Raw genomic sequence first — 24,461 nt, 5'->3', positions numbered from 1 at the left:
ATTATTTCCCCGAAATCAGCCACAAATGTAAGGTATCCCCCGAATGTATGGAGGAGGGACCACAGGAGACCTCTCTGATACATGATGCGATTCCTCCTTTCCCGCCGGTAGCCGCATCCCCCATAGGTTTCTACAGGGAATACGAGTCTACCAGATTTATCAATTTTCAGAATGTGATGCTGTGGCCGGAGACTTGTCTCACATGATAAACTCGTGGCGCGTTCGCCATTATCTAAATGGACGAATCTGCGCTATGCGCCAGGTACTGTAAATGTTTAATAATGTGTTTTACCATGTTATATTTAAGCTCTGCACAGTTGTAGAAGCACACATTTACCATGCATGGGCGAAGTCGCTCTGATTCTAAAATTCTTTGAAATTTCGGAACAAATTGCCTTGGGACATTCTCACATAGATTGATATGTTAATGATCCTGGCACCTGAAAGGGGTCTCTGGATGAGCAATGTCTTTGAGGTGCAGACCAGGGGAGGGGGGTATTCTTGTATCTCAGGTGAAAAGACAGGATTGGTGGGTTTCAGAATGTTGTTCTCAACACTTTAAGATTCTCATTTAAGCTGAACTGGTTTTAGTATAGATATGTGAACGGGGGAGAGGCAACTGAAAATAAGAATTTACTCACCGGTAATTCTATTTCTCGTAGTCCGTAGTGGATGCTGGGGACTCCGTAAGGACCATGGGGAATAGACGGCTCCGCAGGAGACTGGGCACACTAAAAGAAAGATTTGGTACTACCTGGTGTGCACTGGCTCCTCCCCCTATGACCCTCCTCCAGACCTCAGTTAGGATACTGTGCCCGGAAGAGCTGACACAATAAGGAAGGATTTTGAATCCCGGGTAAGACTCATACCAGCCACACCAATCACACCGTATAACTCGTGATATTTTACCCAGTTAACAGTATGAATAACAACTGAGCCTCTCAACAGATGGCTCAACAATAACCCTTTAGTTAGGCAATAACTATATACAAGTATTGCAGACAATCCGCACTTGGGATGGGCGTCCAGCATCCACTACGGACTACGAGAAATAGAATTACCGGTGAGTAAATTCTTATTTTCTCTGACGTCCTAGTGGATGCTGGGGACTCCGTAAGGACCATGGGGATTATACCAGAGCTCCCAAACGGGCGGGAGAGTGCGGATGACTCTGCAGCACCGAATGAGAGAACTCAAGGTCCTCCTCAGCCAGGGTATCAAATTTGTAGAATTTAGCAAACGTGTTTGCCCCTGACCAAGTAGCAGCTCGGCAAAGTTGTAAAGCCGAGACCCCTCGGGCAGCCGCCCAAGATGAGCCCACCTTCCTCGTGGAATGGGCTTTCACTGATTTAGGATGCGGCAAACCAGCCGCAGAATGCGCCAGCTGAATTGTGCTACAAATCCAGCGAGCAATAGTCTGCTTAGAAGCAGGAGCACCCAGTTTGTTGGGTGCATACAGGATAAATAGCGAGTCAGTTTTCCTGACACTAGCCGTCCTGGAAACATAAATTTTCAAGGCCCTGACTACGTCCAGTAACTTGGAATCCTCCAAGTCCTTAGTAGCCGCAGACACTACAATAGGTTGGTTCAAGTGAAAAGCTGATACCACCTTAGGGAGAAACTGTGGACGAGTCCTCAATTCTGCCCTATCCATATGGAAAATCAGATAAGGGCTTTTACACGACAAAGCCGCCAATTCTGACACACGCCTGGCCGAAGCCAAGGCCAATAACATGACCACTTTCCAAGTGAGATATTTGAGATCCACGGTTTTAAGTGGTTCAAACCAATGTGATTTTAGGAAACTCAACACCACATTGAGATCCCAAGGTGCCACAGGAGGCACAAAAGGGGGCTGAATATGAAGCACTCCCTTTACAAAAGTCTGAACTTCAGGCAGTGAAGCCAGTTCTTTCTGGAAGAAAATCGACAGAGCCGAAATCTGGACCTTAATGGAACCCAATTTTAGGCCCATAGTCACTCCTGACTGTAGGAAGTGCAGAAAACGACCCAGCTGAAATTCCTCTGTGGGGGCCTTCCTGGCCTCACACCACGCAACATATTTTCGCCAAATGCGGTGATAATGGTTTGCGGTTACTTCTTTCCTGGCTTTTATCAGCGTAGGAATGACTTCCTCCGGAATGCCCTTTTCCTTTAGGATCCGGAATTCAACCGCCATGCCGTCAAACGCAGCCGCGGTAAGTCTTGGAACAGACAGGGCCCCTGCTGTAGCAGATCCTGTCTGAGCGGTAGAGGCCATGGGTCCTCTGATAACATTTCTTGAAGTTCCGGGTACCAAGCTCTTCTTGGCCAATCCGGAACCACGAGTATCGTTCTTACTCCTCGCCTTCTTATTATTCTCAGTACCTTTGGTATGAGGGGCAGAGGAGGGAACACATAGACCGACTGGTACACCCACGGTGTCACTAGCGCGTCCACAGCTATCGCCTGAGGGTCCCTCGACCTGGTGCAATATCTCTTTAGCTTTTTGTTGAGGCGGGACGCCATCATGTCCACCTGTGGCCTTTCCCAACGGTTTACCAACAGTAGGAAGACTTCTGGATAAAGTCCCCACTCTCCCGGGTGGAGGTCGTGTCTGCTGAGGAAGTCTGCTTCCCAGTTGTCCACTCCCGGAATGAACACTGCCGACAGTGCTATTATGTGATTTTCCGCCCATCGGAGAATCCTTGTGGCTTCTGCCATCGCCATCCTGCTTCTTGTGCCGCCCTGTCGGTTTACATGGGCGACTGCCGTGATGTTGTCTGACTGGATCAGTACCGGCTGGTTTTGAAGCAGGGGTTTTGCCTGACTTAGGGCATTGTAAATGGCCCTTAGTTCCAGAATATTTATGTGCAGGGAAGTCTCCTGACTTGACCATAGTCCTTGGAAGTTTCTTCCCTGTGTGACTGCTCCCCAGCCTCGAAGGCTGGCATCCGTGGTCACCAGGACCCAGTCCTGTATGCCGAATCTGCGGCCCTCTAGAAGATGAGCACTCTGCAGCCACCACAGCAGAGACACCCTGGTCCTTGGAGACAGGGTTATCAGTTGGTGCATCTGAAGATGCGATCCCGACCACTTGTCCAAGAGGTCCCACTGGAAGGTCCTTGCATGGAACCTGCCGAATGGAATTGCTTCGTATGAAGCCACCATTTTTCCCAGGACTCGTGTGCAGTGATGCACCGATACCCGTTTTGGTTTTAGGAGGCCTCTGACTAGAGATGACAGCTCCTCGGCTTTCTCCTGCGGGAGAAACACTTTTTTCTGTTCTGTGTCCAGAATCATCCCCAGGAACAGTAAGCGTGTGGAAGGAACCAGTTGTGACTTTGGGATGTTTAGAATCCAGCCATGCTGTTGTAGCACTTCCCGAGATAGTGCTACTTCGACCAGTAACTGCTCCCTGGACCTCGCCTTTATTAGGAGATCGTCCAAGTACGGGATAATTAAAACTCCCTTTTTTCGAAGGAGTATCATCATTTCTGCCATTACCTTGGTAAACACCCTCGGTGCCGTGGACAGTCCAAACGGTAGTGTCTGGAATTGGTAATGACAATCCTGTACCACAAATCTGAGGTACTCCTGGTGAGGATGGTAAATGGGGACATGTAGGTAAGCATCCTTGATGTCCAGGGATACCATGTAATCCCCCTCCTCCAGGCTTGCAATAACCGCCCTGAGCGATTCCATCTTGAACTTTGATTTTTTTATGTATGTGTTCAAGGATTTCAAATTTAAAATGGGTCTCACCGAACCGTCCGGTTTCGGTACCACAAACAGTGTGGAATAGTAACCCCGTCCTTGTTGAAGTAGGGGTACTTTGACTATCACCTGCTGGGAATACAGCTTGTGAATTGCCTCTAGTACAGCCTCCCTGCTCGAGGGAGTTGTCGGTAAGGCCGATTTGAGGAAACGGCGGGGGGGAGGCGCCTCGAATTCCAGCTTGTACCCCTGAGATACTACTTGAAGGATCCAGGGATCCACCCGTGAGCGAACCCACTGATCGCTGAAATTTTTGAGGCGGCCCCCCACCGTACCTGGCTCCGCCTGTGGAGCCCCACCGTCATGCGGCGGATTTGGAAGAAGCGGGGGAGGATTTTTGTTCCTGGGAACCTGCTGCGTGGTGCAGCTTTTTTCCCCTTCCTCTGCCTCTAGACAGAAAGGACCCGCCTTTTCCCCGCCTGTTTTTCTGGGTTCGAAAGGACTGCACCTGATAGTACGGCGCTTTCTTAGGCTGTGAGGGGACATGGGGCAAAAATGCTGACTTCCCAGCTGTTGCTGTGGAAACAAGGTCTGAGAGACCGTCCCCGAATAACTCCTCACCCTTATAAGGCAAAACTTCCATGTGCCTTTTAGAATCTGCATCCCCTGTCCACTGCCGAGTCCATAAGCCTCTCCTAGCAGAAATGGACAATGCACTTATTCTAGATGCCAGCCGGCAGATCTCCCTCTGTGCATCTCTCATGTACAAGACTGAGTCTTTTATATGCTCTATGGTAAGCAATATAGTGTCCCTGTCCAGGGTGTCAATATTTTCTGACAGGGAATCTGACCAAGCAGCAGCAGCACTGCACATCCAGGCTGAAGCAATAGCTGGTCTCAGTATAACACCAGTGTGTGTATATATAGACTTTAGGATAGCCTCCTGCTTTCTATCAGCACGTTCCTTTAGGGCGGCCGTGTATCCGGAGACGGTAGTGCCACCTTTTTAGACAAACGTGTGAGCGCTTTATCCACTCTAGGGGGAGTTTCCCAATGTGACCTATCCTCTGGCGAGAAAGGGAACGCCATTAGTAATTTTTTTGAAATCACCAATTTCTTATCAGGGAAAGCCCACGCTTCTTCACACACTTCATTTAATTCTTCAGATGGGGGAAAAAATAAGAATTTACTTACCGATAATTCTATTTCTCATAGTCCGTAGTGGATGCTGGGAACTCCGAAAGGACCATGGGGAATAGCGGCTCCGCAGGAGACTGGGCACAAAAGTAAAAGCTTTAGGACTAGCTGGTGTGCACTGGCTCCTCCCCCTATGACCCTCCTCCAAGCCTCAGTTAGGATACTGTGCCCGGACGAGCGTACACAATAAGGAAGGATTTTGAATCCCGGGTAAGACTCATACCAGCCACACCAATCACACCGTACAACCTGTGATCTGAACCCAGTTAACAGCATGATAACAGAGGAGCCTCTGAAAAGATGGCTCACAACAATAATAACCCGATTTTTGTAACTATGTACAAGTATTGCAGACAATCCGCACTTGGGATGGGCGCCCAGCATCCACTACGGACTATGAGAAATAGAATTATCGGTAAGAAAATTCTTATTTTCTCTGACGTCCTAGTGGATGCTGGGAACTCCGAAAGGACCATGGGGATTATACCAAAGCTCCCAAACGGGCGGGAGAGTGCGGATGACTCTGCAGCACCAATTGAGAGAACTCCAGGTCCTCCTCAGCCAGGGTATCAATTTTGTAGAATTTTACAAACGTATTTGCTCCTGACCAAGTAGCTGCTCGGCAAAGTTGTAAAGCCGAGACCCCTCGGGCAGCCGCCCAAGATGAGCCCATCTTCCTTGTGGAGTGGGCATTTACAGATTTTTGGCTGTGGCAGGCCTGCCACAGAATGTGCAAGCTGAATTGTACTACAAATCCAACGAGCAATAGTCTGCTTAGAAGCAGGAGCACCCAGCTTGTTGGGTGCATACAGGATAAACAGCGAGTCAGATTTTCTGACTCCAGCCGTCCTGGAAACATATATTTTCAGGGCCCTGACAACGTCTAGCAACTTGGAGTCCTCCAAGTCCCTAGTAGCCGCAGGCACCACAATAGGTTGGTTCAGGTGAAACGCTGAAACCACCTTAGGGAGAAACTGAGGACGAGTCCTCAATTCCGCCCTGTCCGAATGGAAAATCAGATAAGGGCTTTTACAGGATAAAGCCGCCAATTCTGACACGCGCCTGGCCCAGGCCAGGGCCAACAGCATGACCACTTTCCCTGTGAGATATTTTAACTCCACAGATTTAAGTGGTTCAAACCAATGTGACATTTTTGGAACCCAAAAACTACAGTGAGATCCCAAGGTGCCACTGGAGGCACAAAAGGAGGCTGTATATGCAGTACCCCTTTTACAACGTCTGAACTTCAGGGACTGAAGCTAGTTCTTTTTGGAAGAAAATTGACAGGGCCGAAATTTGAACCTTAATGGACCCCAATTTCAGGCCCATAGACACTCCTGTTTGCAGGAAATGTAGGAATCGACCCAGTTGAATTTCCTCCGTCGGGCCTTACTGGCCTCGCACCACGCAACATATTTTCGCCAAATGCGGTGATAATGTTTTGCGGTTACATCCTTCCTGGCTTTGATCAGGATAGGGATGACCTCATCCGGAATGCCTTTTTTCCTTCAGGATCCGGCGTTCAACCGCCATGCCGTCAAACGCAGTCGCGGTAAGTCTTGGAACAGACAGGGTCCTTGCTGAAGCAGGTCCCTTCTTAGAGGTAGAGGCCACGGATCCTCCGTGAGCATCTTTTGAAGTTCCGGTTACCAAGTCCTTCTTGGCCAATCCGGAGCCACGAATATAGTGCTTACTCCTCTCCATCTTATCAATCTCAGTACCTTGGGTATGAGAGGCAGATGAGGGAACACATACACTGACTGGTACACCCACGGTGTTACCAGAGCGTCTACAGCTATTGCCTGAGGGTCCCTTGACCTGGCGCAATACCTGTCGAGTTTTTCCCAACGGTTTATAATCATGTGGAAGACTTCTGGGTGAAGTCCCCACTCTCCCGGGTGGAGGTCGTGCCTGCTGAGGAAGTCTGCTTCCCAGTTGTCCACTCCCGGAATTGCGGACAGTGCTATCACATGATTTTCCGCCCAGCGAAGAATCCTTGCAGCTTCTGCCATTGCCCTCCTGCTTCTTGTGCCACCCTGTCTGTTTACGTGGGTGACTGCCGTGATGTTGTCCGACTGGATCAACACCGGCTGACCTTGAAGCAGAGGTCTTGCTAAGCTTAGAGCATTGTAAATGGCCCTTAGCTCCAGGATATTAATGTGAAGTGATGTCTCCAGGCTTGACAATAAGCCCTGGAAATTCCTTCCCTGTGTGACTGCTCCCCAGCCTCGCAGGCTGGCATCCGTGGTCACCAGGACCCAGTCCTGAATGCCGAATCTGCGGCCCTCTAGAAGATGAGCACTCTGCAACCACCACAGGAGGGACACCCTTGTTCTTGGTGACAGGGTTATCCGCTGATGCATCTGAAGATGCGACCCGGACCATTTGTCCAGCAGGTCCCACTGGAAAGTTCTTGCGTGGAATCTGCCGAATGGGATTGCTTCGTAGGAAGCCACCATTTTACCCAGAACCCTTGTGCATTGATGCACTGAGACTTGGCTCGGTTTTAGGAGGTTCCTGACTAGCTCGGATAACTCCCTGGCTTTCTCCTCCGGGAGAAACACCTTTTTCTGGACTGTGTCCAGGATCATCCCTAGGAACAGAAGACGAGTCGTCGGAACCAGCTGCGATTTTGGAATATTGAGAATCCAATCGTGCTGCCGCAACACTACCTGAGATAGTGCTACACCGACCTCCAACTGTTCCCTGGATCTTACCCTTATCAGGGAATCGTCCAAGTAAGGGATAACTAAAATTCCCTTCCTTCGAAGGAATATCATCATTTCGGCCATTACCTTGGTAAAGACCCGGGGTGCCGTGGACCATCCATACGGCAGCGTCTGAACTGATAGTGACAGTTCTGTACCATAAACCTGAGGTACCCTTGGTGAGAAGGGTAAATTTGGACATGAAGGTAAGCATCCTTGATGTCCCGAGACATCATGTAGTCCCCTTCTTCCAGGTTCGCAATCACTGCTCTGAGTGACTCAATCTTGAATTTGAACCTCTGTATGTAAGTGTTCAAAGATTTTAGATTTAGAATCGGTCTCACCGAGCCGTCCGGCTTCGGTACCACAACAGTGTGGAATAATACCCCGTTCCCTGTTGCAGGAGGGGTACCTTGATTATCACCTGCTGGGAATACAGCTTGTGAATGGCTTCCAAAACTGTCTCCCTGTCAGAAGGAGACATCGGTAAAGCCGACTTTAGGAAACGGTGAGGGGGAGACGTCTCGAATTCCAATTTGTACCCCTGAGATATCACCTGAAGGATCCAGGGGTCTACTTGCGAGTGAGCCCACTGCGCGCTGAAATTCATTGAGACGGGCCCCCCACCGTGCCTGATTCTGCTTGTAAAGCCCCAGCGTCATACTGAGGGCTTGGCAGAGGCGGGAGAGGGTTTCTGTTCCTGGGAACTGGCTGATTTCTGCAGCCTTTTTCCTCTCCCTCTGTCACGGGGCAGAAATGAGGAACCTTTTGCCCGCTTGCCCACGAAAAGACTGCGCCTGATAATACGGCGTCTTCTCATGTTGAGAGGCGACCTGGGGTACAAACGTGGATTTCCCAGCTGTTGCCGTGGCCACCAGGTCTGAAAGACCGACCCCAAATAACTCCTCCCCTTAATAAGGCAATACTTCCAAATGTCGTTTGGAATCCGCATCACCTGACCACTGTCGTGTCCATAACCCTCTACTGGTAGAAATGGACAACGCACTTAGACTTGATGCCAGTCGGCAAATATTCCGCTGTGCATCACACATATATAGAAATGCATCTTTTAAATGCTCTATAGGCAAAAATATACTGTCCCTATCTAGGGTATCAATATTTTCAGTCAGGGAATCCGACCACGCCAACCCAGCACTGCACATTCAGGCTGAGGCGATTGCTGGTCGCAGTATAACACCAGTATGTGTGTAAATACATTTTAGGATACCCTCCTGCTTTCTATCAGCAGGATCCTTAAGGGCGGCCATCTCAGGAGAGGGTAGAGCCTTACAAGCGTGTGAGCGCTTTATCCACCCTAGGGGGTGTTTCCCAACGCACCCTAACCTCTGGCGGGAAAGGATATAATGCCAATAACATTTTAGAAATTATCAAATGTTATCGGGGGAAACCCACGCATCATCACACACCTCATTTAATTTCTCAGATTCAGGAAAACTACAGGTAGTTTTTCCTCACCGAACATAATACCCCTTTTTGGTGGTACTCGTATTATCAGAAATGTGTAAAACATTTTTCATTGCCTCAATCATGTAACGCGTGGCCCTACTGGAAGTCACATTTGTCTCTTCACCGTCCACACTGGAGTCAGTATCCGTGTCGGCGTCTATATCTGCCATCTGAGGTAACGGGCGCTTTAGAGCCCCTGACGGCCTATGAGACGTCTGGACAGGCACAAGCTGAGTAGCCGGCTGTCTCATGTCAACCACTGTCTTTTATACAGAGCTGACACTGTCACGTAATTCCTTCCAACAGTTCATCCACTCAGGTGTCGACCCCCTAGGGGGTGACATCACTATTACAGGCAATCTGCTCCGTCTCCACATCATTTTTCTCGTCATACATGTCGACACAAACGTACTGACATACAGCACACACACAGGGAATGCTCTGATAGAGGACAGGACCCCACTAGCCTTTTGGGGAGACAGAGGGAGAGTTTGCCAGCACACACCAGAGCGCTATATATATACAGGGATAACCTTATATGAGTGTTTTTCCCCTTATAGCTGCTGTATCTTTAATACTGCGCGTAATTAGTGCCCCCCCTCTCTTTTTAAACCCTTTCTGTAGTGTAGTGACTGCAGGGGAGAGCCAGGGAGCTTCCCTCCAACGGAGCTGTGAGGGAAAATGGCGCCAGTGTGCTGAGGAGATAGGCTCCGCCCCCTTATCGGCGGCCTTATCTCCCGTTTTTCTATGTATTCTGGCAGGGGTTAAATGCATCCATATAGCCCAGGAGCTATATGTGATGTATTTTTTGCCATCTAAGGTATTTTTATTGCGTCTCAGGGCGCCCCCCCCCAGCGCCCTGCACCCTCAGTGACCGGAGTGTGAAGTGTGCTGAGAGCAATGGCGCACAGCTGCGGTGCTGTGCGCTACCTTATTGAAGACAGGACGACTTCTGCCGCCGATTTTCCGGACCTCTTCTGCTCTTCTGGCTCTGTAAGGGGGACGGCGGCGCGGCTCTGGGACCCATCCATGGCTGGGCCTGTGATCGTCCCTCTGGAGCTAATGTCCAGTAGCCTAAGAAGCCCAATCCACTCTGCACGCAGGCGAGTTCGCTTCTTCTCCCCTTAGTCCCTCGATGCAGTGAGCCTGTTGCCAGCAGGACTCCCTGAAAATAAAAAACCTAATTTAAACTTTTACTCTAAGCAGCTCAGGAGAGCCACCTAGATTGCACCCTTCTCGTTCGGGCACAAAAATCTAACTGGGGCTTGGAGGAGGGTCATAGGGGGAGGAGCCAGTGCACACCAGCTAGTCCTAAAGCTTTTACTTTTGTGCCCAGTCTCCTGCGGAGCCGCTATTCCCCATGGTCCTTTCGGAGTTCCCAGCATCCACTAGGACGTCAGAGAAACTATTGGTAGTTTTTTCTCCCCAAACATAATACCCTTTTTTGAGGCACCTGGGTTTATATCAGAAAGGTGTAAAACCTCTTTCATTGCCTCAATCATGCCACGAATGGCCCTAGTGGACATTAAATTTGACTCATCGTCGTCGACACTGGTATCAGTATCCGTGTCGACATCTGTGTCTGCCATCTGAGGTAGTGGGCGTTTTAGAGCCCCTGATGGCCATTGAATTGCCTGGGCAGGCACGGGCTGAGAAGCCGGCTGTCCCGCATTTGGCCTGTCGTCAAATTTTTTATGTAAGGAGTCGATACTTGCACGTATTTCCTTCCATAAGTCCATCCACTCAGGTGTCTTCCCCGCAGGGGGTGACATCACATTTATAGGCATTTGCTCCGCCTCCACATAAGTCTCCTCATCAAACATGTCGACACAGCCGTACCGACACACCGCACACACACACAGGGAATGCTCTTAAAGGAGACAGGACCCCACAAAAGCCCTTTGGGGAGACAGAGAGAGAGTATGCCAGCACACACCAGAGCGCTATATAATGCAGGGACTAACTGAATTATGTCCCCTATAGCTGCTATAATATTTACTGCGCCTCAAATCTGTGCCCCCCCTCTCTTTTTTACCCTTTTCTGTAGTGTAGACTGCAGGGGAGAGTCAGGGAGCTTCCTTCCAGCGGAACTGTGAGGGAATAATGGCGCCAGTGTGCTGAGGGAGATGGCTCCGCCCCTTTTTCGGCTGACTTTTCTCCCGCTTTTTTCTGTATTCTGGCAGGGGTAATTACCACATATATAGCCTCTGGGGCTATATATTGTGATTGTTTTGCCAGCCAAGGTGTTTTTATTGCTGCTCAGGGCGCCCCCCCCAGCGCCCTGCACCCTCAGTGACCGGAGTGTGAAGTGTGTATGAGGAGCAATGGCGCACAGCTGCAGTGCTGTGCGCTACCTTGGTGAAGACTGAAGTCTTCTGCCGCCGATTTTCCGGACCATCTTCTTGCTTCTGGCTCTGTAAGGGGGACGGCGGCGCGGCTCCGGGAACGAACACCAAGGACGGGTCCTGCGGTCGATCCCTCTGGAGCTAATGGTGTCCAGTAGCCTAAGAAGCCCAAGCTAGCTGCAAGCAGGTAGGTTCGCTTCTTCTCCCCTTAGTCCCTCGATGCAGTGAGCCTGTTGCCAGCAGGTCTCACTGAAAATAAAAAACCTAAACTATACTTTCTTTCTAGGAGCTCAGGAGAGCCCCTAGTGTGCATCCAGCTCGGCCGGGCACAGAAATCTAACTGAGGTCTGGAGGAGGGGCATAGTGGGAGGAGCCAGTGCACACCAGGTAGTACCAAATCTTTCTTTTAGTGTGCCCAGTCTCCTGCGGAGCCGTCTATTCCCCATGGTCCTTACGGAGTCCCCAGCATCCACTAGGACGTCAGAGAAACTCAAGTTATATTTACATTTGTTATACCCCTTTTACACCCCCAGCTTCTAACACGGGTTATAGCACATGAGCACACACAACCCGTGTTGCTGGCTGGTGTAAAAGGGCCCATTTGGAATAATCCAGGTTGAGTGACCCGGTATTCCAACTTGGGTAGCTTCCAGGGTTGAACCTGTCTCGCTGTATTGTGTAAACGGGAGCCGGGTCGCAGAGTATGTACGGGCAGCGCTTGGAGATCATATGATCTCCAAGCGCCACCACTGACGTCACCAACCTGGCAATATGCGGCAGAGGGGGGCCTGATGCGGGTCACGACCCAGGAAGCTCCCATGTCAGGTTTCCGGGGGCGCCCCGCCTCATTTAGTATAAAAGGGCTATTAATCAGATTTTGCTGGTTTGGTTTATATATGAATTAGAGCAGAAAATTGCTTTATCTAGTTATTTGGTAATGTAATCTGTATTTACTTATAATGTGTGAGATGCCTGATTGGTTAGAGAGGACAGGGTGGGACTATCTCTGTGGTATTGTGTGTTGGATTGAGATTGCGTGGCTCACAGTGTGTACATCTACCCTGACTGAGATCTGCTGGAACTTTGTATGCTGTATCCTCTGAGCAATACTTGCAAGGGGGAAAGGTCTTTAAGGTCATTTGAGCAAATAAACATCTTTGCCTTCAAGACAACAATTGCCTTCATCTTGCGACCAATAGGAATGCGATAAACGCAGCCCCGTTCTCTGCCTGTCCTGGAATGAGCACAGCGTCTCCAAACTCCGCCTTCTGCCAGCTACAGGTGCCTGATCAGTGACCAGTGGGGGCAGCCAACCAGGAGGCGTGACAGAAGCGTGTCAACGCATACACAGCAGCAAGCGGTACAGGTGCCGGTGATAGGAGCCCAGTGGTAGCAGCAAAATACCCGTCCACTGCGCAATGGGTGGAGTCAGAACAGGGCAGTTACTGATGGTAAGAGGGAATCCCCTATTGGCCAAGTCCCGTATGACCCAAACCCAATCTGTGAGCGATGGGCGTAGGCAGTGAGGCGTCCGGTCACAGATGCATTCCGGAGACTGACCCCACACAGCTACCGCCATCTGAAGATGGCGGTAGTCCATTGTAGTCTTTGGGCTGCACATGCACATTAGCCCCAAAAGCTCACTGAGCGCATCGCAGAGACGGACCCCTGCAGGTGCATGCAGCAATACATTCCTGGGTGCTAAGATCGCACCAACATTGCACTGAATACGCGATCAATGATAAACGGGCTCCTTAGTACCCAAATTAGCAGCGGGACGGACAAACCCCAAGGATTGGTGCCGTTGTAGACAGTGGAGAGATGAGGGAAAGAAGAGCATGAGGGAAGAGGGCCCTGCTTGTGAGTGCTTACATCACTCACTCTCTGGTCCTCGAAGGGCAGCCATAACTACCGTGAGTTTTGTGAACATATCAAAATAAGTAAGCGCGTATCCTCCACGTTCCTTTCCTGGGACAGAACACGGCAACTGCATGTTGAGAAAGATATTTAGGGCACTCAAAGAGCAAATAGTAATATGGAAACAAATGTTAGGTTCCCCTACCAATGTAACGGGTTCATGTGAACATCGCGGTCTGCTCTCCTGCTCACGACTACAACGGAAGCCCCGACAGTACGCAGAGAACAGGCGTAGCCTTCCGTGATCACCGCACTCATCCACGAAAACAATCTAACAACTGTATAATCTACTCTTCACACTGAAAGGGTCTTTTCCTCTATTACAGGACACTGCCAGTTGTAGCCCACAGCTGCCAGATACAGGACTTACCAAAAATAAAATTTCTCCTTCATCCACTAGGGGACACTGGAGCGCAGTTACAATAGGGAAATAGTAGGCAGTAACTGGGAGCTGGCACTTTAAAACTCTAACACTGTGGCTAGCTCCTCCCCTATTATGTCCCCCCTCCAAGCCAGTCTTTGTTTTGTGCCCAGAGGGAGCTGATCACACTGGAGTCTTCTCTGAAGCATTTTTTTGTTCTCTTCTTCTTACTTACACGCACAGACTGGCAGCTCTGCCACTGCAGCTGCGTGCGGCTCGGGATGGGCCCCGGGGCTAAAGGAGACACTGAGCTCCCCGGAGCTGGCCGGACACCGCTGTGTGCTGCGCGTGTCGGGGCCGCTCCGTCGGTCAGCAGCGGTATGTACCTGCTTAATCCCAGCATAGAGCTGTTGGCTTGCAGTCTGAAATGCCTCTCTGTGTCCTCCCCGCTTCCCTCCCGCTGCTCACTTTACTTTATTTATTTATTATTTTACTATTTTACCAACGCCCGCCCCTTGCAGCTCCCGGCTCTGTGTCCTCCCCGCTTCCCTCCCGCTGCTCACTTTACTTTATTTATTATTTTACTATTTTACCAAATACCAAACCATCAGCTGCCTCTTTATTACTCTCGAACGAGGGAGACGACGGCGGCGGCGGGCGTGGATGCCCTCACGGCTCCTTGGAATTTCCGGTACGTTTACCTCTTTCCTCCCTTCCCGCTGTTGCCTCGGGTTCTACAACGCATCAAGATAGAAAACGCTCTGGTCCTCCTGGGGGCTCCAGATTGGCCACGCAGGACTTGGTACTCCACCCTACACCTGTTGTCAGTCGCCGAGCCTTGGCCACTGCCACTACGGGACAATCTTCTGCAACAGGGTCCTTTTCTTTATCCAGACTTACGCATGCTACGTTTGACGGCGTGGCTGTTGAGAAGGCCATCTTGAAAAGGAAGGGGATTCCTAATACGGTTATTCCTACTATGCTTCGGGCTAGAAAGTCAGTCACATCGTCTCACTACTACCGCATTTGGAAGGCTTATGTAGCCTGGTGTGAACGTCGACAATTTTCTCCTTTAGTTTTTCGCTTGGCCCGCCTTCACAGTTTTTTGCAGGCGGGTTTTTCGGCAGGCTTAAGACTGGGTTCACTAAAGGTGCAGGTCTCTGCTCTTTCGGTTTTCTTCCAGAAAAAGTTAGCCTTGCTGCCGGAAGTTCAGACTTTCTTTCAGGGGGTTTTACGAATACAGCCTCCCTTTCGCCCTCCGACAGCACCATGGGACCTCAATCTGGTCCTCTCTTTTCTGCAATCCTCGTTGTTTGAGCCTCTGGAGTCAGTGGAGATGAAATATCTCACCTGGAAGGTGGTTCTTCTCCTGGCTCTCGCTTCGGCTAGACGGGTGTCGGAACTTGGGGCTCTCTCTTGTCGTCGTCCTTACCTGGTGTTTCATGCTGATAGGGCCGAGCTCCGTACTCGCATGTCTTTTCTACCTAAGGTGGTGTCCGATTTTCACATCAATCAGCCACTTGTGGTTCCGGCTCTCTTGTGGACTCTCCAGATTCAAGGTCATTGGACGTGGTCAGGGCGCTCAAGATGTATGTGGATAGGACTTCAGCTATTCGGAAGTCAGATTCCTTATTTGTTCTCTACGATGCTGCTCGCCGTGGTTGGCCGGCTTCTAAGCAGACTTTGTCTCGATGGATTCGACTGACCATCAGACAAGCTTATGTGGCAGCTTCTCGGGAAGCTCCGTCTTCCATTTCAGCGCACTCTACGCGCTCTGTGGGACCTTCGTGGGCGGCTGCCCGTGGGGTCTCCATGACTACTTTATGTCGGGCGGCTACTTGGTCGGGCCAACATACGTTTGTCAAATTCTACAGGTTTGACACTTTTGCGGCCTCTGCATCACAGCTTGGCCGAGCGGTTTTACAGGACTCTCAGCGCTCTCCCACCCGTCTTGGGAGCTCTGGGACGTCCCCATTGTAACTGCGCTCCAGTGTCCCCTAGTGGATGAAGGAGAAATCAGGATTTTGGTACTTACCGATAAATCCATTTCTCTGATTCCACAGGGGACACTGGACGCCCGCCCAGCGCTGTTTCCTCCTTTTTCGCTTAACGGTTCGCAGATCACTATGTGACTGCTTGTTTGGTTCAGGTTAACCTTTTGTTAGGTTCCAAGTTGGTTTTTCGTGTTATCCTGGTTTACATGGCGGCGTTAACCTCCTCTACTTTAACGTTAGTTTATTCCAGCTCTCCTCGGGCACAGTTTTACGTAGACTGGCTTGGAGGGGGGAGATAGTAGGGGAGGAGCTAGCCACAGTGTTCGAGTTTTAAAGTACCAGCTCCCAGTTACTGCCTACTATTTCCCCATTGTAACTGCGCTCCAGTGTCCCCTGTGGAATCGGAGAAAGGGATTTATCGGTAAGTACCAAAATCCTGATATTTCCCAGAATTCCCAATGCATACATCTGTCCCCGATAGGTTTAGGAGCATTTATACTTGATAAGGAGAAAGCCGCGAGTCCATACTTACTGGGAGGTTGATCAAGTTTTACTATCAATGCTTGCAGGGCATAAAGTGCTTGCAGTTCCCTCTCTACATTGGAGTCCATGTACTTTACTAAGACTGGAACCTTTTGCTTGAGGAAGGTAGTGTCCACACGACAGGAAGAACAGTCTCCTGGGGAGAGAGGAAGAGGTGAATGGCGTCCGCTCACAAGGCGCCCGGGTATACTGGGACCATATCAGGTACTCACCTACTATTGCCGCTTTGCACACCGCGGACATTAAAGCTCTAAGGAATGTGGGAGAACTCATCTGGGTTTCATCTAGATTAGCCTGAAAAACAAGAGCAGGGGGTCAGAGTCAGCATATGGTAAAGCACTGATGGACAAACCATGTTCAACTGAGGGCGTGAGGTTGGTGCAGAGGTCTTTGTGGATCAACTAGAGCATTGCGGGGTGTGAAATGTAGGGTTCTCTAAGCTGCCAAGCTGGGTTGGGTGTGTGTGGTGAGTTGGGCTTTAATTTGAGCTCTGTGGTGTGCTAATGTTATAGAAAGTAATGTGCTACCACCACTATGGATGGTCTACGTTGCTTTATTCTATGCACGAGAAGTAAAAAGACACCAGGTGAATTTACACACCTCTACCCAATCGAATATATGTTCATCAGTGGCGTTCTCCTCAATAATAAGCTGTTCTAGCCGCTTGTTCAGCTCCTCTGCAGTCATCTCTTTCCTGGAGAGGGTCTCTGATGGGCTGGGGCCTTCTGACAGTGTGAAGTCCAAGTTCTGTGGTAATGGAGTAGGGCACGCCAGTATTACAGGGGTTGGGATCAGCGGAGTCATCTAACTAATGCCACAACAAGGCTCACACTCACCTTTTCACTTACAAAACTCTGTACATCTTCCCCTTCCGGCAATAAGTCTTTCCATCTTAGGCCAGCATCTCTCCACAAGGCGGCCACTTTCTTATGGCTCTGCAATGGGACCGGTGGGATTAGCCTGATGACATGGGACAAACCTCTCCTGTCCCCCAAATAACGCAAACATTACACTATTCTTAGTGTCATTGGGTCTCCCAGGGAAAGGGGAACCTACCATTTGTTTGCATAGAAGGTGCAATATTTCAGACAGTAACACACCTCCACGTCCCACAGGGAGCAGAGCTTTGTTGAACTCCCTGCCAAAACAAAGAGATAGCCATTAATGAACATCAATGATATACGGATATCCTCACACGTCTCCTCAATGACGGCTATCCTCACACGTCTCCTCAATGACAAAGATCATCAACTCCCCTCTATGAAGGCTATCATCACACGTCTCTCCTCAATGACGCTATCCTCACACGTCTCCTCTATGACAGCTATCCTCACACGTCTCCTCTATGACGGCTATCCTCACAAGTCTCCTCAATGACAGCTATCCTCGCACGTCTCCTCAATGACAGCTATCCTCACATGTCTCCTCAATGACAAAGATCATCAACTCCCCTCTATGAAGGCTATCATCACACGAATCTCCTCAATGACGCTATCCTCACACGTCTCCTCAATGACGGCTATCCTCACACGTCTCCTCAATGACGGCTATCCTCACACGTCTCCTCTATGACGGCTATCCTCACAAGTCTCCTCAATGACGGCTATCCTCACAAGTCTCCTCAATGACAGCTATCCTCGCACGTCTCCTCAATGACAGCTATCCTCACATGTCTCCTCAATGACAAAGATCATCAACTCCCCTCTATGAAGGCTATCATCACACGAATCTCCTCAATGACGCTATCCTCACACGTCTCCTCAATGACGGCTATCCTCACACGTCTCCTCAATGACGGCTATCCTCACACGTCTCCTCTACGACGGCTATCCTCACACGTCTCCTCTACGACGGCTATCCTCACACGTCTCCTCTACGACGGCTATCCTCACACGTCTCCTCTACGACGGCTATCCTCACACGTCTCCTCTACGACGGCTATCCTCACACGTCTCCTCTACGACGGCTATCCTCACACGTCTCCTCTACGACGGCTATCCTCACACGTCTCCTCTACGACGGCTATCCTCACACGTCTCCTCTACGACGGCTATCCTCACACGTCTCCTCTACGACGGCTATCCTCACACGTCTCCTCAATGACGGCTATCCTCACACGTCTCCTCAATGACAAAGATAATCAACTCCCCTCTATGAAGGCTATCATCACACGTCTCTCCTCAATGACGCTATCATCACACGTCTCCTCTATGACAGCTATCCTCACACGTCTCCTCTATGACGGCTATCCTCACAAGTCTCCTCAATGACAGCTATCCTCGCACGTCTCCTCAATGACAGCTATCCTCACATGTCTCCTCAATGACAAAGATCATCAACTCCCCTCTATGAAGGCTATCATCACACGAATCTCCTCAATGACGCTATCCTCACACGTCTCCTCAATGACGGCTATCCTCACACGTCTCCTCAATGACGGCTATCCTCACACGTCTCCTCAATGACGGCTATCCTCACACGTCTCCTCTACGACGGCTATCCTCACACGTCTCCTCTACGACGGCTATCCTCACACGTCTCCTCTACGACGGCTATCCTCACACGTCTCCTCTACGACGGCTATCCTCACACGTCTCCTCTACGACGGCTATCCTCACACGTCTCCTCTACGACGGCTATCCTCACACGTCTCCTCTACGACGGCTATCCTCACACGTCTACTCTACGACGGCTATCCTCACACGTCTCCTCTACGACGGCTATCCTCACACGTCTCCTCTACGACGGCTATCCTCACACGTCTCCTCAATGACGGCTATCCTCACACGTCTCCTCTACGACGGCTATCCTCACACGTCTCCTCTACGACGGCTATCCTCACACGTCTCCTCTACGACGGCTATCCTCACACGTCTCCTCTACGACGGCTATCCTCACACGTCTCCTCTACGACGGCTATCCTCACACGTCTCCTCTACGACGGCTATCCTCACACGTCTCCTCTACGACGGCTATCCTCACGTCTCCGCAGTATTTAATTCTTCCTATCCGCACATGTCTCCGCCTCTGCATTCTTGTTAATTCTTCTTATCCGCTCCTCCTTTGCAAACAAGTGTTTCTCTATGTCACTAACCACAATTGCCTTACTGCTACCATCCAGCATCGACTGTTCACATCCTTCTTCTGCCTCCTGTAAGTAAGCGGTTATACTTACCGCATTCATCACTTCCGCACAGGCACCTACAGAGAATTATACTATTATATGCTGGCACCAGGGGTTCCTCTCTAAAGCTTATACCCAGGACTGGCGGGCAGTGTGGTGCGTGCTGGTTATAGGTGAAGGATCCATAACAGTGTGTACATCAGTGAGTACACGAGACACAGTCACGTGCATATCATAGTGTACAGAACCTGTCACTGCAGGAGGCTATATTTATACATCCACAGGAAGCCCTGTCACACTCACGTGATTAACTCGTTCAAAGAGATACCGCCCTCCTTTAACATTGGGGTCACTAACTCCGCCAGATAGAGCCAGATGTGTGGGATATCGATCGCCATGTCCTCAGCCAGCTCCAGGGTCTCAGAAATTCTAACCAAAGAGTAGACTGGTGTCAGTAATGTACGACGCTACACCTCATCCCACCACAAAGGCAGAACTACGCCACAAAGACGTAACACAGATGTGTGAGAACGCAGTATAATCCTGGAACGTTCAGTACCCAGAAATAAAATATTAACAGGAAGCTAAAGTAGCGTTTAGGTCTCTGTATTCCCTATAAAGGTTACTGTTCTGCATAGGAGACATTCATTTCCATACAACAGCAATTTATCACTGTGGGTCATATACGGCCATATTTCCAAATGAAAAACGCGTACAAAAAATAAATGGCTCCGGGGCAAGATTGGGCTTCAAGGAGAGCAAGCTGCAGGCGGGACCCTTGGCAGTGGTTCCATGCCGTTACAATGGCAACTTGCCCCCTTGTGCCTAGTTGAACAGATCCTTTAATATCTCAAGAGTAGGTATTAGGAGGCACAAGATGAGCGCGACACCAATAATATACTAATTCCAGAACTTAACCATTATTGTATCTGTGAACAGTGGAAACCGGTGACCTCCTGCTCTCTCACCCCGAGAAGAAGTCCTGCTTGCGCAGCTTCCCAGTCTGTACCAGCTGGAACAACAGCTGCCCCATGTGATCCCGGGTGATCTGACTCCTCTCCAGCGTGGATTCCACACCCACCCTGACGAAGACAGACAGCGTGCCCTGTGCACCAAGCTCCACCACGCACTGCATGGCCTCCTGGCGAGGTGGAAGAGACAGGGGGGATATTAGACCGCAGCAGAGGGTGTTGCGGAATGGCAGCAGGAATCTCACTGACCTTATAGTCGTTGATGTGCAGGAACTCATCTATAATGGCCTTAGACTTCCGTTCCATCTCCTCCTCTGACACAGGGGACTTATCCGGTTCTGGGGTCTCGCACTTGGCTAAAGACAGAGAAACATCAGGTTAGATATGTACAGTACAAGAGACCAAACACATAATAACCGTCATTACAAATGACAACATAAACAGCAATATAAGGCGTCAGGGCGTATAATTCTCGCTCCGGTGAGAATAACGCCTCACCGGGTTCTCTGGCCGCTCCTTCTAAGCTCGTCGTCTTTTCCTGCTCTGTGGCCACCGTCAGCTGTTTCACGGTGTGGAGCGTTTCACGCCGCTGCTCATCTTGATTGTCTATTAGATCCTTGGCACTGCTGCCGCGGCGGAAGCTCACGGGACGAGCAGCCAATGCAGGGGGTGGCATAGATTTATCGTTCTTCTCCCGCCCAGAGTTTCCGTGGCTAGGGGATCACCACAAACACAGGTTACAGGAGAGTCACCTTATACCCTGCAGGCCTCCATAGCCCAAGGCTGTTACCTTGCTAATATCCTACGGCTGTCCAGTTCCGAAGGCGAGGACGACACCGTTGAAGCGACCGAAGGCTGTAGAGGTGAGAACCGGTTTAACCCAGGGGCCCCAGGCCGCAAAGACTCTGTCATGGAATGAGGAGACAATTTAGAGTCAGATGTACAGCTGACAAATGGCTGTACAAGAATGGGACATAAATATTATCATGCATCATTTTGTTATGTCCTCCCCCCTTGAGTAGTTATGAGCGGACCCTTACCTGTCTCACTGGTCTTTGCACCCCCGCTGCTTCCCTTCCCCCAGCTGCCAGGCTGAGCCTTGGGCACCAGCTGAATCTTCTCGTCAATGGTAGGCTATGTGATGGGAGAAGATGATAATGACAGTCACTCCTAACGTATCACCACAACCGTACCGTGTCTCCTCTGGGAGTCCTTCATAATATATAGTCCTATCTCTAGACCAGGACCAATACAAACCTCACAGCCAACCAGTGACATCAATATACTGACAAGAAACCCAGCGGTGGCATCATGGTAGAAGTAACAAAATTAATATGATGTAATGTTTGTATCACTTTCTATAAAGCCATGTGTCTCATTATGTATAAGTATGTATCACCAACCATATCACCCACCACTTCTTACATAGTTACATAGTTGCTGAGGTTGAAAAAAGACAAATGGCCATCAAGTTCAACCTACTGTACGTTACATTTTTTTAATTTTTTTATTTTATATTAATTAAATGTTGTATCCCTGGATATTTTTTTCAGCTAGGAATTTATCTAATCCATTTTTAAACTTATTGATGAAGTCCACCATTACTACCTCCTCTGGCAGAGAATTCCAAATCCTTACTGCTCTTACTGTGAAGAACCCTTTCCTCCGTTGGGTATGGAATTTTTTCTCCTCTAACCTCAGGGGGTATCCTCATGACCTATGTAGTGTTTTTTTGGTAAACAAATCGTTTGATAGATCCTTGTATTGTCCCTTAATGTATTTATAAATATTAATGATGTCCCCTCTCAGTCGCCTCTTTTCCAGTGTAAACATATCTAACCTTTTAAGTCTTTCCTCATAGTCCAGTGCCTCTAAACCCATAACCAGTTTGGTGGCTCGCCTCTGACCCCTTTCCAGTTCCAAGATATCTTTTTTTAGTGAGGTACCCAGAACTGTACACAGTATTCCAGGTGTGGTCGCACCAATGATTTATACAGTGGCAGGATTACACTCTCATCCCTCGTCTCCATACCCCGTTTTATACATGATAACACCTTATACATTCTGACATTGGGTACTGCTACCAAGTCTATTATCGGTGAGCACACCCAGATCCTTTTCCACTACCGTTATCCCTACACTTTCCCCATTTAGTTTATAGGCTGCCTGGTTGTTCCTAGTCCCAATGTGCATAACTTTACATTTGTCTGTATTTAACCTCATTCTCCATTTATCCGCCCAGTCCTCCAGTCTAGATAAGTCATTCTGTAGAGACTCAGCATCCTTGTCTGAATTAATTACTCTACATAGTTTAGTATCGTCTGCGAAAATTGACACTGTGCTTTCCAGTCCCTATCCTAGGTCATTAATGAATATATTACACAGCAATGGCCCGAGTACTGAGCCCTGCGGTATTCCACCGAGTACTGAGCCCTGCGGTATTCCACCGAGTACTGAGCCCTGCGGTATTCCACCGAGTACTGAGCCCTGCGGTATTCCACCGAGTACTGAGCCCTGCGGTATTCCACCGAGTACTGAGCCCTGCGGTATTCCACCGAGTACTGAGCCCTGCGGTATTCCACCGAGTACTGAGCCCTGCGGTATTCCACCGAGTACTGAGCCCTGCGGTATTCCACTGAGTACTGAGCCCTGCGGTATTCCACCGAGTACTGAGCCCTGCGGTATTCCACTGAGTACTGAGCCCTGCGGTATTCCACCGAGTACTGAGCCCTGCGGTATTCCACCGAGTACTGAGCCCTGCGGTATTCCACTGAGTACTGAGCCCTGCGGTATTCCACCGAGTACTGAACCCTGCGGTATTCCACCGAGTACTGAGCCCTGCGGTATTCCACCGAGTACTGAGCCTTGCGGTATTCCACTGAGTACTGAGCCCTATGATATTCCACTGAGTACTGAGCCTTGCGGTATTCCACTGAGTACTGAGCCCTATGGTATTCCACTGAGAACTGAGCCCTGCGGCATTCCACTGAGTACTGAGCCCTATGGTATTCCACTGAGTACTGAGCCCTGCGGTATTCCACTGAGTACTGAGCCCTGCGGTATTCCACTGAGTACTGAGCCCTGCGGTAATCCACTGAGTACTGAAGCCCATTCAGAGTACATCCCATTAACCCCCACTCGCTGTTCCCTATTAAACAGCCAATTACTCACCCAAGTACAAATAGTGTTTCCTACCCCAAGCTCTCTTAGTTTGAGAATTAGTCTCTTGTGTGGAACTTTGTCAAAAGCCTTAGAGAAGTCTAAAAAGATCACATCCACTGACTGACCCTTATCAATATTATAGCTCACTTTCTCGTGGGATAATGTGTCCCAGTACGTATCACTAATTACTTCTGTGGGATAATGTGTCCCAGTACGTATCACTAACCACTTCTGTGGGATAATGGGTCCCAGTACGTATCACTAACCACTTCTGTGGGATAATGTGTCCCAGTACGTATCACTAACCACTTCTGCTGGATAATGTGTCCCAGTACGTATCACTAACCACTTCTGTGGGATAATGTGTCCAAGTACGTATCACTAACCACTTCTGTGGGATAATGGGTCCCAGTACGTATCACTAACCACTTCTGCCGGATAATGGGTCCCAGTACGTATCACTAACCACTTCTGCCGGATAATGGGTCCCAGTACGTATCACTAATCACTTCTGTGGGATAATGTGTCCCAGTACGTATCACTAACCACTTCTGTGGGATAATGGGTCCCAGTACATATCACTAACCACTTCTGTGGGATAAGGGGTCCCAGTACGTATCACTACCCACTTCTTCCGGATAATGGGTCCCAGTACATATCACTAACCAGTTCTGCCGGATAATGGGTCCCAGTACGTATCACTAACCACTTCTGCCGGATAATGGGCCCCAGTACGTATCACTAACCAGTTCTGCCGGATAATGGGTCCCAGTACATATCACTAACCAGTTCTGCCGGGTAATGGGCCCCAGTACGTATCACTAACCACTTCTGCCGGATAATGGGTCCCAGTATGTATCACTAACCAGTTCTGCCGGATAATGGGTCCCAGTACGTATCACTAACCAGTTCTGCCGGATAATAGGTCCCAGTATGTATCACTAACCAGTTCTGCCGGATAATGGGTCCCAGTACG

The 24,461-nt window shown here is 49.7% G+C and overlaps 1 protein-coding gene across 6 annotated transcripts in view; it reads right to left on the bottom strand.

Annotated features, from left to right (window-relative positions):
- Positions 1-24,461, bottom strand: part of EIF4G3 (eukaryotic translation initiation factor 4 gamma 3) — a 193,413-nt gene that overhangs the window by 2,998 nt on the left and 165,954 nt on the right. For 5 of the 6 annotated variants that reach the window (XM_063942061.1, XM_063942063.1, XM_063942062.1 and 2 more), the window contains 11 exons: positions 21,364-21,457; positions 21,114-21,228; positions 20,822-21,036; positions 20,573-20,679; positions 20,321-20,493; positions 19,656-19,781; positions 17,285-17,366; positions 17,065-17,163; positions 16,829-16,975; positions 16,441-16,522; positions 16,218-16,364 (listed from right to left, as the gene is read on the bottom strand). In XM_063942061.1, coding sequence (XP_063798131.1) covers positions 16,218-16,364; positions 16,441-16,522; positions 16,829-16,975; positions 17,065-17,163; positions 17,285-17,366; positions 19,656-19,781; positions 20,321-20,493; positions 20,573-20,679; positions 20,822-21,036; positions 21,114-21,228; positions 21,364-21,457 — 1,387 coding nt within the window. The remainder of the gene's footprint in view (positions 1-16,217; positions 16,365-16,440; positions 16,523-16,828; positions 16,976-17,064; positions 17,164-17,284; positions 17,367-19,655; positions 19,782-20,320; positions 20,494-20,572; positions 20,680-20,821; positions 21,037-21,113; positions 21,229-21,363; positions 21,458-24,461) is intronic. The other variant, XM_063942065.1, reaches the window with a different exon arrangement.

This window comes from Pseudophryne corroboree, chromosome 10, assembly GCF_028390025.1.
Source record: "Pseudophryne corroboree isolate aPseCor3 chromosome 10, aPseCor3.hap2, whole genome shotgun sequence".
NCBI classification, from domain to species: domain Eukaryota; kingdom Metazoa; phylum Chordata; class Amphibia; order Anura; family Myobatrachidae; genus Pseudophryne; species Pseudophryne corroboree.
The sequence above is the reverse complement of the archived record's forward strand: the minus strand, read 5'-3'. Positions and strand labels throughout refer to the sequence as shown.